This window comes from Petaurus breviceps, unplaced genomic scaffold, assembly GCF_028583685.1.
Source record: "Petaurus breviceps papuanus isolate PSGF00001 unplaced genomic scaffold, PetGlider_PUasm1.0 225, whole genome shotgun sequence".
Taxonomy (NCBI): Eukaryota; Metazoa; Chordata; class Mammalia; order Diprotodontia; family Petauridae; genus Petaurus; species Petaurus breviceps.
The window spans coordinates 110,822-127,717 of NW_027185889.1; the positions used below are offsets into that span (position 1 = coordinate 110,822).

General features: G+C 39.0%; 1 protein-coding gene across 2 annotated transcripts in view; it reads left to right on the plus strand.

The window, feature by feature from the left end:
* The window catches only part of METTL25 (methyltransferase like 25), a 151,679-nt gene that overhangs the window by 34,737 nt on the left and 100,046 nt on the right, over positions 1-16,896 (plus strand). For both annotated transcript variants that reach the window (XM_069095094.1, XM_069095093.1), the window contains exon 3: positions 2,667-2,773. In XM_069095094.1, coding sequence (XP_068951195.1) covers positions 2,667-2,773 — 107 coding nt within the window. The remainder of the gene's footprint in view (positions 1-2,666; positions 2,774-16,896) is intronic.

Genomic DNA, 16,896 nt, shown 5'->3' on the forward strand with positions numbered 1-16,896 from the left:
GTTGTCCAAATTAGCCACAGTTTTTCTTCCAAGGAGTGTGTCTTAATTTCATGGCTGCAGTCACCCAACAATATGAAATGTGACAGTGCTTCCATTTCTTTTCCCTCTGTTTGCCAGGAAGCGATAGGACCAGTTGCCAAGATCTTAGATTTTTTTTTTAATGTTAAGCTTCAGGCGGCTTTTCACTGTTTCACTGTTTCACCCTCATCAAGAGGCTTAATTCCTCTTCACTTTCTGCCATCAGAGTATTACCATCTGCATATCTGAGACTGTTGATATTTCTCCCAGCAACCTTAATTCTGGCTTTTGATTCATTGAGGCTGGTATTTTTCATATAAAAATTAAATATACAAGGTGACAATATACATCTTTGTTGTACCTTTTCCAATCTTAAACCAGTCAATTCCGTGTTCAGTTCTAGCTGTTGCTTCTTGGCCTGCTTACAGGTTCCTTGGGAGATAAGTAAGATGAGCTGTTTCTCTTATCTCTTTGAGGACTTACCACATTTTATTGTGATCAACACAAAGTGTAGTCGATGAAGTGGAAGTTGATGTTTTATTAGGATAGTTCTTCAGTTGTCTTTTTATTAACAAGAATAGTTTGTACTAAGAAAGTTTCACACTTAAAGATAAAAATATATGTATAGTCTGTAGTCATTTTTGATTAAAGGCAATTTAGAATAGTGGATGGAGAGTTGGTCCTGAAATCTGGAGGATCTGGGTTCAAGTCCTACCTCTGACAACCATTGGTTTTCTCACTGTCATTTCACCTCTCAGTGCTGTAGGCTAATGGTTTCAAATTCAAATAGAAATGGATCCCTGTGGGTCATATATTGACTTATAAAACCACAAATTAGCATTCTCTGTGTCTTACTGTGTTTTTATTTATTTTGTTAAACATTTTCCAATTACATTTCAGTCTGGTTCAGAAGTACTGGGGAGTTTTGCCCAAGTTTGGCATCTCTGCTCTAGAAAATTCTCTAAACTGTTAAGTTGTAGGAAAGGTGCTGATCTGTATCAATAATGGGAACTTCACCTGGGAATTCCTTATACCAATGATATCATAGATCCAATCTTTATTCTGCATTAATAATTGATTAACATATTCATTATGAAATTTAACTTCACTTAATGTTCTTGCATGAGTCATCTTTGATCAAGAAAAGCCATTTCAAAAATGTGGAAGCTGAGACCAAGATCTTAAATATCTTTCCAGGGCCATTACAAATGCATTGCAGAAACACAGTTTTGACCAAGATCCTTTGATTCCAAATCCAGTCACTGGGTTATGATCATTGAATTCATGGAATATGCTAATACAACCTAAGACAAAGACCTATCATTAAAAAAAAACACTGTGAAAACATATTTTCTTCTTAAATATATAGTAAGCTAAAAACCAAGCTAAACTATATTTCATTTATGCATAAAGCAAAGTGATTAAATTTTAAAAAAGCTAGATAAGTAAAGAAAACATAAGAAAATTTGCCTAAGTAAAGGAAAAAATGAAAGGAAATATGATGCCATTTCAAGTCCAAAAATATTATTATGTAAGCCTCACTTTACATGTTTGGATTTCATTCATTAGGCTACACAGATAAGGTTAGCTAAATTCTCTTTTTTCTTAATCTGTGTTTTAGTTTAGCCTTTAGTTTCATGATAAGCTCCTCTTTGAATATTCATTGAATTTAGTAGATTTTCATTTTATGTTTTTAGAGGAAGAATCATTCTTTTAATTACTGACCACAACCCAACATTTTGCTTGTGAAAATATCTTTTCTTTCACTTTTTAAAAAGTAGTTCAATTTGATACATCACCTAGAAATAAATGTTTTTATGTATAGGGATGTGTATGTTTGTTTTTCTAGAGTATTGAAAATGGTTTTACTATGAAAAGAATGTTTTGACTTCTGCCTCTAATGAGAACTTTAAACTAATCAGGCATACTTTCATTTTTCATTTGTAGTATAGGTGGCAAGTCTTAGAGTTTGAAAAGCTGGAAAGACATGACATTGTTGAATTTACTATTATTACAGTGAAATATAGAGAAATTGGAGTATTCATGACATATAAAATAGAAATGTAAAAACAGTTTTTAGGAAAGAAATTGCAATGGCAGAATCCATTTTATCCTCAATGGGATGAAATGTTGTTTGTCCTCTTCGTTTGTGCACCAGATGATGATGATTCAGAATCATTCTAATATGAGCTGATGATCATAGCAGCAGAAATAATGGCATTATCATCTGTCTAGAGGAACCCAGTAGTCGGCAGGCTGCGCCTTAGGGTTGGTTCTTCAGGCAGTCCTTTATGCCTTGCTTGTCTTGAGATAGATAGCAGTTCTGGGAAAGTACAAAGGAAATTAGTATTTTTTGTAAATATGATATAGAAAGGGCATACATTGTCTTTCATATTCTTTATCTCCTTCAGCTCTCTTGCTGGTGCCAGTGTTTCTTGTATCCCATTACTGCTTCATTAATTCAGGTTTGATATAGATGTATAATTATAGTCACTAAATTATTAGCAGGATCTGTCACCCAAGCCAAATGGAAGTGTTATGTGAATGTAATTGTGAAACTATGTACCATAAATACCCAATGATTCAAATTAAACTCATTCTTTTGTAGGTGGATCTTAAACCTTATGCTTTTTTTTTTTTTTGGCCAGGTAATAAAGTGAAACCGGATGATTTTATGAATGCCAAAAAATCTCATGAAGTTCAGGTGATGTCAGAACTTATAGGCTGTATTGCAGATTTCTGTTGCATAAAGCAGGTAAGGTCACCTGTTTTTGTTTTGGGTTGTTAAAAATCTGCCATGTTAATATTTCATTGTCTTTTAATCTCCTAACTTCTATGGGATCTTTAAATCAGGGTTTCTTGACCTGTAGTAGCACATGAACTTTTTTTCATAATATTTTGATAACTGTGTTTCAATATAATTTTTTTGTTTTTAATCCTGTATATTTCATTTTACACATTTAAAACCTTTTTTCTGATAAAGGATCCCATATCTATACCAGACTGTCAAAGGAGTCTGTGACCCATATAAACTCAAGGACTCCGCTTTAAATGATAGTTGAAGGTTAGTGTCCATAAAGTACAGAGAACATGTTATATAATTATAAGTGCTTTACTCCAAGGGCATTATAGTTATGACTATTCATTATTATTATTATTATTACAGAATTCCTTCAATCTATTAGACTCCAACCAGAGTCATGCTATTAGAGAAAAGGATGAGTTCTTTCAAAATCTTTCCCTTTCCACACCCCTCTCCTACCTTCCTTATTTTTGTACAGAGCAACACCATTCTCCCAGTCCATCAGGCCCACAACCTACTTCCACCCTTAATTCTTTACTATCTCTTCACCCCGCCCCCATCTATTGCCAATTCCTGTCAATTTCAATTTTGCACTATATCCTGAATATGCCCCTTCTCTCCTCTGACCCTGTTAACACTGGTGCAGGGCCTCATTACTGAAACCCTAGACTATTGCAGTAGTCTGCTGGTGGGTCTGCCTACCTTAAGGCTCTCCTCACTGCAGTTTACCCTCTAGTCAGCCACCAAAGTGATTTTTTAAAGTATAGTCTAAATCATAGCACAACCTATTCAGTAAACAACAATGCCTTCTTCTCACCTCCAGACTAAATATAAAATCTTCTATTTGGCTTTCAAAGCCCTTTGTAACCACCACTACTACCCCTACTCCCCTACCTCCATACCTCCATTCCTGCTCCTGTCACCACCACTGTATCAGCAATGCCATATTCACAATGTCTATGGAGATTACAAATGTGCTGATATAATTATCCATCACAAAATACATCAAGCTTGCCATATGGGGGAATAAGCTAGAAAATTTATTAAAATACCAAAAGACTGAGTCCCAAAACCAGAAAGTGAAAGCCATCAGAGTAGTTATGACATTGGCACAGGTAGATAAAGTAGAAAGCACCCACATTCTCAAGCCTTTAAAACAGAACAGGCTACCTCAGGCAAAGCTCCTCCTCTCCCCACTCACAGCAACCACCCAGCATCCAGGAAGCGCGCTCCCAGCAGCTCTAGCCCCTGGCAGTCCTCAGCAGGAGTCCTTAGCAGAAATTCTGGCTGACTCAAAAAGGGCTGCGCGCTGCCGCTGCCTCTGCTGCTGCTGCCACCGTCGCAGCCACTGCTTGGCTTCCGCTTCCTCTTGCTCCGCCCCTTCCTGCTATGTCAGCAAGTCCAATGGGGCATGAAAGATCTTTAAATCCCATAACCCTTACATTCGGCCCCAAGATCTTTCATGTCCCTTACTTGGCAAAAATACAGTAGGAATAAATGGTGTCAACAAAATTTCACAACAATATAACAAGAATAGTACACAATAAACACAGAAAACCATATTTTAGGGTGGGGCTTGAGCACAAGCTCCCCATCATTCCCCCCACCCCGAACAAATGGGGCCCCAAAATCTTGTGGTAAGGGGTGAAAGTCTCTTCTTCTATGGCTACTTGCTGCTGAAATCGGATGTAGAGCTGTCCCTGTCCTAAGGGGTCCCATTTGAGAGGTCAGTTCTTAATATGCTTGATGGCAGGTCCAAGGGTGACACATCACAGTTGCAGACAGGGGGTGATACCCAGTTTAAGCTATCCGGGGTCTACAGGTGGAGGATACCAAGCCTGCGGAAACAAATCTAGCAAACAAGGTGAACAGACAAAAAATCAAGAAGAAGCAAAGAGACAACCAGATTATTGTAGCCTCACTCATGGTAGAATAAATGAGTTAAGGGTACAATTTTGTAATTATCTTCTACAGAATAAACAATAGTTACAGTGTTATCCCTCCCATATGCTATAATCTCTGCAGCCTTTGGAACATCATCTGGCTTCCGTTTTACCCATACTTTAGCTCCTGGTTTTATTCTATCAGTAGAACCAAATCCTTCAGTTCCTGTGACAGTTATTTTGGAAGGAGGGTCAGTTTTTACAAGTGGTATTGTTTTACAAGGAATGATAATCACTTGAACTATCCTATCATTTTTGTGAATCTGTATGGGCCCTTCACCTAAATTCTGGAATGTTACAACAATTTCTCCTTGATAATTAGAATCTATTACTCCAGCCAATACATGTGTTCCTTGAGCTGCTAATCCTGATTTGGGTAAAATCTGTCCAAAGTGATTTTTAGGGATTCTTATGCATATCCCAGTGGAGATTTTTCTTATTTCTCTTCTGTCCAACCAAAAGTCCTCTAAACAATGTAAATCATACCCCACCTAACCAGGTGGTCCTGGGTACGGTGCTGGGACATCTGGCCTCAAGGTCCAATACTCATTATTTGGGATCTTATGTGTTTGTTGTTTTCTAATTTGCAGATTGGGGGTCATCATTCTGGCTAGAGGTGTACTTCCTCCCAATGATCTATTATTCAAATTACGTAAAGCCATGAACAAATTATCCTTCCAATGTTGATATGAATTGTTGGAACTTAACTTCCTCAACTGTTCTTTCAGTAATCCATTCATTCTTTCAATTAACCCAGATGCTTCTGGATAATATGGAATATGATATATCCATTCTATATTGTTTAGTATACAATACTTCTTCATTTCATTGCCTTTGAAATGTGACCCATTGTCACTTTGAATCTGCATTGGGGTTCCATAATATAGACTTATGAGATCTAGAGTTTTACAAGTGTTTTTCTGGGTTGCATTCTTATAAGGACAAGCTACTAGTACACCTGAATAGGTGTCAACACAAGTACATATAAATCTGCATCCTTTATCCAGTGGTAGTGGACCAATATAATCTATTTGCCAGATTGGGGCTGGGACTTTTCCTCTTGCTATCTGTCCAGTTACTACCTGAGGAACAGTTCGCTCCTTTTCCAGTTGACATATATGACATTCTTCTGCTATCTGTTTTAACAGTGAATGAGAGATACTAATACCTCGATCTTGTGCCCACTGGTGTGTGGCCTGGACCCCCAAATGGCCTGCTGTTTGGTGGACCCATTTTGCTAATACCAGATCATCAGTTGTTGTCAAAGTAGGGACAATATGTTCAGGAGCAATCTTTGCCAGTTGATTAGCATGAGCATTGTACTCACGTTCTGGTGTGGTGGGGGCCACGTGAGCATTTACATGAAAAACTGACCAGTCAGTGACCAAAGACAGGTTCCAGATATCTTCCCATAATTCTTTGCCCCAGACTTGTTTGCCATGAATTTCCCAATTTTCATTTTTCCACATGGGCATCCATGTAGCTAACCCATTAGTTACCGCCCATGAATCAGTGAATATATGACACTGTCCTCCTTGTTCTATTTTGATCGCTTGATATACTGCCATAAGTTCAGCATATTGGCTGCTTGCACCTATCCCAGTACTTTCCAAAGTCCTTCTGGGACATGGGTTATAGGCCACTGCTTTCCAATGTCTTTTTTGGCCCAAATATTTTGCTGTCCCATCAGTAAACCATGCGTGTCTCTTTTGTTCCTCAGTTAATACATCATATCCCTCATTCCATTTTACAGTGGACTGTACCAACTGTTGCTTTGGCTCAGGGGGTGTGTCATTCCTCTCAATTTCTATGTTTGCTACAGATTCATGTAGAGCAGAGACTCCGCTTTTGCCTGTTTTCGCTCTATTTTGAATATACCACTTCCATTTGGTTATACTAGCCTCTTGGGCATGTCCAATTCTGTGAGAAGCTGGGGTATTCATTACCCAGGTCATAATTGGGATTCCAGATCTTAATATCACTTCATGGCCCAGAGTCAGTTGTTCAGTCTCCACCAAAGCCCAATATGCAGCTAACAACTGCTTTTCAAAAGGTGTACACTGGACTCCAGATGAAGGGAGTTTCCTACACCAAAATCCCAAAGGTACATTTCGGCTTTGTTGTTTTTGCCATAAGCTCCAGTTTGCATAATCATTTTGTACAGTCACTTGCAATTCCACTGGACCATTTTGCATGGGCCAGAAATCTAGGGCCAATTGTATGGCAGCCTTGGCTTCTTCAAAAGCTTTACTCTGCTCAAGTCCACAATCGAATTCATATTTCTTACGTGTGACTCTATATAAAGGTTTTAAAATCTGTCCCAAATGTGGAATGTGGTGCTTCCAGTATCCAAACAATCCTATGAATTTTTGGGCCTCCTTCTTATTGGTGGGGGTAGGAAAATCCTTAATCTTTTGTCGGGCTTGATGAAGAATCTCCCGTAGCCCCTTGTTCCATTGTATACCCCAAAATTTCACATTTTGAGCTGGTCCTTGAACCTTTGCAGGGTTAATTTCCCACCCTTTACTTTTCATATGCTCAATTAGAAGGGTCAAACTCCTTTCCACTTCTTTTGCATCTTTTCCCGGTATCATGATATCATCAATGTAGTGGATAAGCTGTACACCAGGTAGCTTTAATTCATCCAACTGTTCAGCCACAATCCTGTGACAAATAGTGGGGCTATGTATGTACCCTTGTGGCAAGCGGGTGAAAGTATATTGTCTACCCTGCCAAGTGAAAGCGAATTGGTCCCATTGTTTAGGGTCTATTGGGATGGTAAAGAAGTCATTTGCCAAGTCAATAACTGCATACCAAGTCCCATCATATTTCTGGATCCTTTCTATTAAGGTGATGGTATCTGGAACAGCAGCATACGAAGGAGTCACCTTATTCAACTGTCTATAATCCACAGTCATTCTCCATGTCCCATCTGATTTTCTTACTGGCCAGACAGGATTATTCCATCTTGTGGTTGTAGGGACTAACACTCCTGCTTCAACATATTCCTTTATAGTATTGGTAATTTCATCTTGCCCACCTGGCACACGATACTGTTTTAAAGTAATTACTTCAGAAGGTTCAAGTAAAGTGATTGGGTCCATTTTTAGTTTTCCCACTAAAACTGTATTAATTCCTATCTTCCTCACAGCAAATTGGTATCTCCCTTCAGGTAAATTCAGAGTCATGCCTCTCAATACATCTATTCCAATGATGTATTCAGGAATGGGTACAACAACCACAGAATATTCTTTCTTAGGTAACTGCCCAATTTTCATTGTTATTTTAACTTGTCTGGCTGATATTTCAGTGCCTCCTAGACCTGTGATGGTAATAGGAGTTCCATGTTTAAACTTATCAGGGTTTCCATAGATAAGTGTGGCCTCAGCCCCAGTATCAAGCAGTGCCCTAGTCACAGTAGTTGATCCATTCTTCCAATATATTGTTAAACCAATATGGGGTCTGCAATCTCTTCTGCATATTTCTTTTATGTGGGCTGGGGCTTGGCCTATCTCCTATTCCCCCTGAAGGTGGGGCAAACTTGGATACAAAGATTCAGATTCAGAAATACCTGCAGGGGTGGTTCCTGCTTCCCTGTTCATTCTAATGCTAAGTACCTTTTCTTGGTACAGCTTGTGCAGCTCTTCAGTTGGAATACCATCTATTCTTCTAAAGTCCACCCCTGCTCTTAATAGAGCAGTAAACAGTTCCCTTCTTGTTGGTCTATTTTGTCTCTGAATCCTCTGGCTGTATACTCTTCTCTCGAGGCAATTTGTCTTTTTCCCATTCCCCTAAATCGCTTAATTGTGAAATCTTATCCAGCACCTCTGAAAGAGGGTGCCCTATTTCTCCAATTAATAGAGTCAGAATTAGGTGCTTATATGCAGGAGGAGCCGTCTTCACTATGATATTTCTATGAGGAATTCCTAGGGGGGTATCATAATATGCATTTGCTTCTCCAATCATGATAGCAGTTTTCATTACCTCCTCCTTTAGCTTTCTCATACAGTCTCTAAGTGAGTACCAGGGTCTGTCTCCCCTAGGCCACATAGATTCAGTAGGATATTGCTTTTTGCATCCGTCTGCAGCTAAAGCTAGCAGATTAGTTTTGTTGTTACCTCCTTGCATATGGTGATCCCTAAAAGCTTGGTGTACAAAAGGATTCTGACTGATACTTATGAATTTTAAACAGTCCTCATTGTCCAGTGTTATTCCTCTGGCGCCTTCATCAGTGATTCTTACTATCCAAGACACTAAAGACTCCCCCATTCTTTGGGTAAATCTACTCAATATATCAGTGATCTCCTGTTGAGTGAAATCCTCAATTATCTCCCTGGACTCTGTTTTGCCTCGGTGGTTCTCCTGCCTTCTTCTTCGTATGGGGAGAGCTTCTACATTAGAAGACTCCTCATCTAACCTTGCTCCATTCTCCTCACACACATTCCCCTGGAAGCTGTCAGGGCAGCTCTGCCCAGCCTGTACAAAAGCTGCATGCACATTCGTTCTGCTAGTTTTTTGCTTCCTTTTAGCTATATGAACAGTAGCTTGCTCCTGGACCACATGAGTACCTCCAGTTTGCTCTTCTGAATGCTGTGACACAGAAGAATCCTCAGGCAAACCAGCTGACTCTCTAGCCATCCGAACTCTTTCCTCCATCAGCTTATCCCTACTTTTACACATAAGGCGATAACTTGTTAGCAGCACCCAGCCTCTCCTGCACACTCCTGCCAGTTCTTTGCCTGGTTCTATGGGTATTCCTTTCAAACATCTTTCCAAATCTCCAGGTTCTCCCTCTTTTAGCCTTGGTTCCCAGTTTTCACAGGGCCCTGTGCTTTTAGCCCATTCTCTGGCTAGAGAAGAATAAGGCAAATCCTCCCATCCTGGAATAGCCATTTCTTCCTCTAAAGCCCCACTTTAGAGGCCTGACATTTTGTGATCCCATCCTGGTCGCCAAATGTATGAGCAATGCCATATTCACAATGTCTATGGAGATTACAAATGTGCTGATATAATTATCCATCACAAAATACATCAAGCTTGCCATATGGGGGAATAAGCTAGAAAATTTATTAAAATACCAAAAGACTGAGTCCCAAAACCAGAAAGTGAAAGCCATCAGAGTAGTTATGACATTGGCACAGGTAGATAAAGTAGAAAGCACCCACATTCTCAAGCCTTTAAAACAGAACAGGCTACCTCAGGCAAAGCTCCTCCTCTCCCCACTCACAGCAACCACCCAGCGTCCAGGAAGCACGCTCCCAGCAGCTCTAGCCCCTGGCAGTCCTCAGCAGAAGTCCTTAGCAGAAATTCTGGCTGACTCAAAAAGGGCTTCGCGCTGCCACTGCCTCTGCTGCTGCTGCCGCCGTCGCCGCCACTGCTAGCCACCACAGGAACTCTAGCTTGGCTTCCGCTTCCTCTCGCTCTGCCCCTTCCTGCTATGTCAGCAAGTCCAATGGGGCATGGAAGATCTTTATATCCCATAACCCTTACAACCACCCACACTCACACCTTTCTAGTCCTATATTATACCTTACCCCCCTTGCATACTCTGATCCATTGACATTGGCCTTTTTTCTGTCTCTCAAACAAGACACTTCATCTCTTGGCCATGGGCATTTTCACTGGCTGTCCCCCATGTTTGGAACATTCTCCTGCCTTATCCTTGCCTCCTGGCTTACTTCAAGTCCCAACTAAAATCCAACTTCTTCAGGAAGACTTTCCCAATCCATCTTATTATTTCTTATGTATCCTGTATGTGTGCACATATACATACCTATATATGTCTGTACTGTGTAATAAATATGTGTATTTATATATGTGCAAACACATGTACATGTATGTGTATATATGTATATATGTGTTTATGTATATCGACATATAGATATTTCATACATTGTTCTTTGCCTATCTTTTCCCCCATAAAATTGAGATCGTGAGCTCCTTGAGAATAGGGATTGTATTTTGTCATTCTTTGTATCCTCAGAGTTTAACAGCCCATAATAGATACCCAATAAATATTTGTTCACTTACTTACCAGTCCAATATTAAAAATTACAGTTCACATTTACATAGTTCCTTAAGGTTTGCAAAGCATTATTGACATGTTTTGTCATTTGGTCCTCACAAAACTATGAGAAGTGGGAAATGAGTCAAACAAAAGACTGTGGGGACATGAAGGATGTTAGATCTTCTTCATCTTTGGAAGCCAAAGTGACCCAGTGCTGGAGGTGAGGTAGGGTGAGAAGGCGACCTAGTCATGAGCTGGCAGTGGGGGAGGGCTTATCAGGGTATCCCCAGAGGGATGGTGAAGAAGACAGAGTCTCCTAGGCTCCTCAGCGGGCTTGATTGATCTGGAAGTTGGTGATCCAGGAGGTCAGTACCATGAGCCAAAAGACCAGTCTTACAGTTGAATGCCTTGATTTGTCCCTGTTCCTCATAGCTACTATTTAACTAATAGCTTAGGGTATCTGTTAAAATATTTTCTCTGGTGTTCCTCCATTTATTGTATGAGAACTCTCACTCTGGAAGGAAAAATGCTTCCTCATCTGTTAACAGGGATGGCTTGGATTCTGTGATTTCAAAGTAACCTTCCAGCTCTAGATTCTAGGATCCTGTCACCCCAAAAGATCATTGTTTCCCAGAAATCATATAATGCAAATCTTTGGTATTTCTTAGTGTTTCAGTTTAATCATTTGATTTTAAGAATTCATATTTAATGCTTGTAGTTTTTATAAAAGAGGTAAATTTAGACTTCATTTCTTATCCTCTTACTGTGAACAATTTATCACTTATCCTTCTCCAGAAGAAAAAAGTGGCAGTGATCTTGGACTAACTACTTTCTACTTGTTAATACCAAATGGTTAATGTGCCTCTGTGGAACTTTTAATCTTACTGAGTCTCCAGGGCTCAAATAAGTTAAGTTAAATTAAGTAAAAATGCTACAGTACTATTATTATTTTTGATACTTGTGATATTACTTTTTTATATTTGTGAAATTATTTTTGATATTTATGTTTGGATATAGCTAAATTTCTTAATCCCTTCAATGAAAAATATGTAAAGTTCCTAACTTTATTGATTGGTTTTAGGCATCTTAGTCTCAAGAATTTCTTTTTTTAATGCCAAGTATTTTATGACTGAATATTGAGTGTTTTAAAATCAAAAACAGCACTACAGTATAGCAAAAAAAAAGAAAAAAAGACTGCTTTATATTAAGTTTATTTCATTATTCATTGATATGCTACACTAGAATTTATTTTTTCATATTTAGGAATGAGATGAAAATAAACTCTCACTTGTAGAAAAAAAATCTCAATTTTTTTCTAAATTCTCTGATTTGGTTACTTTTAAATTGGATGGGAAAGATTATGAATTTTTAGGAGTTTTTCCTTATTGATTTCTTTAGCTGTACTCACAAAACTATAAATATGTGTATATATGTTGCATCTATAATATTTAATTAAAGCACATAGGACTATGAAAATAAGTCACGTATTTTGTAACAGAGTCACCATGAAGTGAGATTATAGGTTACTCAAAGATAGAAAAATGCATTTTCCTTCACTTATCTGTACCTGTGGAATGGGTGGTATAGAATATGATTCTCTAGTGATATTTTGTAGCACAATTTAAAGCCAAGCATGAGTAGCTTTCCAGAGGACTGCTGCTGTGAATAGCATTCAGGGTTCTAATTACATAGTATAGTGAGCTCTCTATTTATTCAATAACAAATCAGGGCAAAACATTCACAGAAAATCAAGGTACAGCATTCACAGTATTACAACTTATCACAGAAAATCAAAATGCAGCATTCACAATGTCATAATAACTCAACAACTTATCACTAAAATGGCCACATAGTTTTTACCAAAATGGTCACATTTTTTAACAAAGTACAATCATTTAGTCAGTCAGTCAGTCACTTAGTAACTCAGTGTAGCGGCAAGCACCCCAAGCGCGTCCTCAGGGTTTGCTGCTACCACAGGTTCTTAGATCTGCTTTGATAAAGGAAAGCAACTCAAAATGGGTTAACAAGCTTACTTTAATCAGTCAGATGTATATCATTTACCTAGTTCAGGGGAAAAAGATCAGCACCCCGAACTTTAGAACATACAGACAGAATTATCAAGACATTAACAGATCAAGTAGACAGCTTTCCAAACTGTCCAACCATTACATCCATACCCAGTCAACATCTGGGTTTCCACATCTGGGTTTTTCAAAGCCGGGGGACTCTCAACAACGGCTTCCCAGAATTCAGATCAAATCACAGAACACTTCTCAAAGTGAGTCCCAAAACAAAGCTACACATCAGGGCTTATATAGCCTTCTCCTGGCTCAGAGAATGTAACAACCTTATTGACCCACTGGCCAATCAAAATGTATCTACTGAAAAACAAGCCTCCCTCCCCAGGCTTCTGGTGCACTTTAGCCTAGGGGCAGGGAAGATCTTCAAATTTGCATTCCCATTACACTCAGTCATTCAGTCATAAAGTACAAAAGGTCAAAGTCTTCCACACATGGGACACACTAAGTTACAAATCAGTCACTACTCAGTACCCTCTTAAGGGGTAGTGGAAAATACACAGGCCATCCACCCCTCGGTCACAAGTAAATCACAATTTCATCACTAATCAGTACCCACAGAGAGGTCTTTTCATCTTGACTCGGGGCAGGCTTTCAGCTTCCATGCTTCCTCTTCCATTTTCCCAGCTCCTACTGGAACCTAACCAACTGCCACCTGAGTTCAAAGGCAGAAAGCTCCTAGCTTTTTGTCCAGCTCTTTGTGCAGTTCCTGCTCCACATTGGAGCTCACTGTGTCCAGTCCCTCTCAAATCCTTCACAGTCTCTGTTCTTGGGAAGACAAGGCTTAACAAAGCCACAAGAATATTCATGCACATTAACAAAGCCACAACAACATTTGTACAGAATACCAACAGCACAGTCATGCTTCCTCAGTCTTCAACACCTCTAGCTGGCCCTCAGAAGTCTTCAGCAGCTTCCTTCTCAAAATCAAAATCACTTTCTCCCATTCTAAAAATCAAAATCACTTTCTCCATGAAAGTTCAGTCCAGCAGCAGCAGTCCAGCCTTCAGATGCTCATCCCAAGAAGTTCTGACTTCCCCAGATGGGTTTTTCCTTATATACAGTATTTTTCCTCCCTGTTCAGTCCCTTCCTGTTATGTCAGCCACAGGGGTTCACACCTTCTGTTTCTTTAATGGAGGCTTAATTTGAAACTAGGTGCTAAGTAACTGTTAGTTTTGCAATACAAAGAGATCTTCAAATTTCATTACTGTTACACACATTTTAAAAAATGTGAAAGAAAAAGTTGTACGTACTGTAAATATTGCAGATGATTGCTTAATTTTACAAAAACAAACAAAAAAGAAAATATTGAAAAAATAAAAGTAACTCATAGTATTTTAAATATCTCAGAAGTCAGAAATGTTTCTTTATCTGTCAGCCCTAGTTATATACAATTTTGGTCATTTCTTGGAAGGAAGTAGCCATTGTATATTGGTGGATAGGCCTCTCTGACTGACCAAACTGACCCATTTATTAACCTTTAAAGACCCAGGCTAAGTGTGTTGGTTAGTTGGCTCATTCTCTTAGGATCATAGATTTCTAGGAATCCCAGAAAGGGACTTCAGGGCCATCTAGTCTTACCTTCCTTGTTTTATAGATGACAAAAATGAGACACTAAGTCTGAAATCACTTAAGTGACTTTCTTTTTAAGGTCACACATGACTCTAAATCCATGCCTATTCCCCTATATGATGCTGCTTCTCAGTGGGTATATTTGTCTAAGGAAAGAAATTAAGATCAGAATGTTACTTAAGTATAAAATAAAGGACAGGGCTTTTGATGGTATGAAGATATATTGCCATTGCCCTATGGTAGCCTGATGCATCATCTATCACCCTTCTAATATCCCTGAGTCAGGGCAAACCTCCCCATTGCTAGAAGGTTTCTGAGACACACTGATAAATTCTTATGTTACAGCTTCCCTGTCTATAGCGTCCATTCACATCATCATCCTTTCAATTCAATTCTATTTTAAAATCCTTTATTTAGTTACCTGTTGTTGGCAAAACATTGTACCAGGCCCTAGGGGTGCAGAGGTGGAAAAGGTGCATGTTTTTGTGCCCAAGGAGTTTATAGAAGAGGTGAAATAGTGGCAGGAGAGATTAGGTAAGTGGACATTATTTCTAGCTGGGGGATAAGGAACTGTCATGAAGGAGGTTGCATCTGATCAGGGCATTGGAGCAAAGACTGCAAAAGCACCCAATAAATGCGTACTATGTGCCAATCATTCTGCTAAATTCTGGAGATAGAAATTCAAAAGCCAGATAGTCTCTGTCTTTTTGGAGCTTACCTTTGATAATGGAACCAAAAGCAGAAGAGATGAGTTATGTGTGATCTAGGAAGTTTTAAAGATGGTGGGTGGAATAATACAACAGTTCATGGAGACATTATTCCAAGAGGTGATGAAAATGTAGATTTGCTTAAAATTCTTAGAGCCAAAGGTGGGAAGTTAGGGGTATGTAAAGAGGTAGGGCTTAAAATATTCTGAGTGAAAATGAAGCTATATGATCCCAGGAATGCTGTGTGGAGTGACTTAATTTCTGTAGATGGAGATGAGCCAGAAACACTTCCACATATAGGTACTGACTTATGCAAGTATATGAAGGGAGGAAAGGAGAGGAAAAAGTAAGTTGAAACTAGAAAGTAAAAAGATTTCTTTGAATGCCAGGTGAAGAAGCTTTATTTCAGTTAGTATGTAGGTAGTGGGGAGCCACCCAAATGTTTTGAGCAGGAAAGTAATATGATCAGACTCTGCCTCAGGTACATGGTTTTGACAGCAGTGGATGGACTGAAGAGGGGATAGCTCAGTTGGAAGACTGTTACTGTGGTCCAGAGAAGAAGCAGTAAGAACCTGAAGTAGGTTTTATTGGGGATGAGGATGGGGGGGATGAGACTAGTAGCAGTAAAGAGGGGAGAACATAGGCTAGAGATATTGATAGGATAGAGCAGTTAATTATGTGTGTGAGAGGGTGGAGGAAGCAGAAAAAGTAAAAGCTGACCTTAATGGTATTGGAGCTTTGGGAGAATGACAATGCTATCGCCATAGGTCAGGTATTCAGAGGGTCATGTTATGCATGAAAGGGGATGAGCTCACATCAGTAAAATAGAGAAGTCTAGAGGAGTGTAAATTGATTTATTCTTTCAAGCTAGGCTGAGTGGCTGTGTGTAGGACCCCTACATAAAACATTTTCCTTCTATGTTTCCTAAAAAAAATTTAGTTTGGACCTGAAATTCTACCAAATAAAAACTTGAATCAGGTTAATGAATATTCTCCTTTAAAATGGTTTCACATTTTAATGGAAATTAATAAAATCAGATTACTTTCCTCCAAATACCTTACTGAGGTAGTTACACTAAGAGGAGTAAGTTTTGAATGGGACTTATGTGAGAAAATTAATTTGTTTGCTTTCAACACTTCTGGGGATGGGACCAGATGGATTTATCACCCTCCAATATAGGGCAGCATGATGATATTGAGAGGTAGGGGACAGCAGCAGCATGAGACAGAATAGAGGTGAAGACAGGTAGTAGATAATTGACAGAGATAGTGTTTCCTTCATTTGAAATTTTGCCTATAGTTGCCCCATCCTCAAAAAAGGACAAATTGCCCTGTGAAGGCCTCCTGTTCAGCATACCCAGGATTTAGACTTTTACATTAGTGGTATATCTCAACTATAATATGGGTCAATTAGCTCTTTGTGAGCTGGTCTGGGAACTTAACCAACACTTATAATATTGTTTCCCTGGAAAAATGTAGTCCAGATTCCAAACAACGAACTTCCAAATAAACTTTTGGAGCACAATTCATTCATAAGTTGAGAATTGCCTGTAATTAAATACATTGTGTTGGACTTTTTTTTATCCAAAAAAAAAATTAGTCCAAAGAAAGTTTTGGGGAGGACAAGAGCCATTGTCAAATAGTTATTGCTCCAGATGGAAGGAGTAAGACCAGTGGGTGGAAGTTACAGTGGAACAGCTTTTTAACTCAGAATGTGGATGAATTTTCTAATAGCTAGAAAGGATCCTAGGGTGAGTTAGTGAGTAGT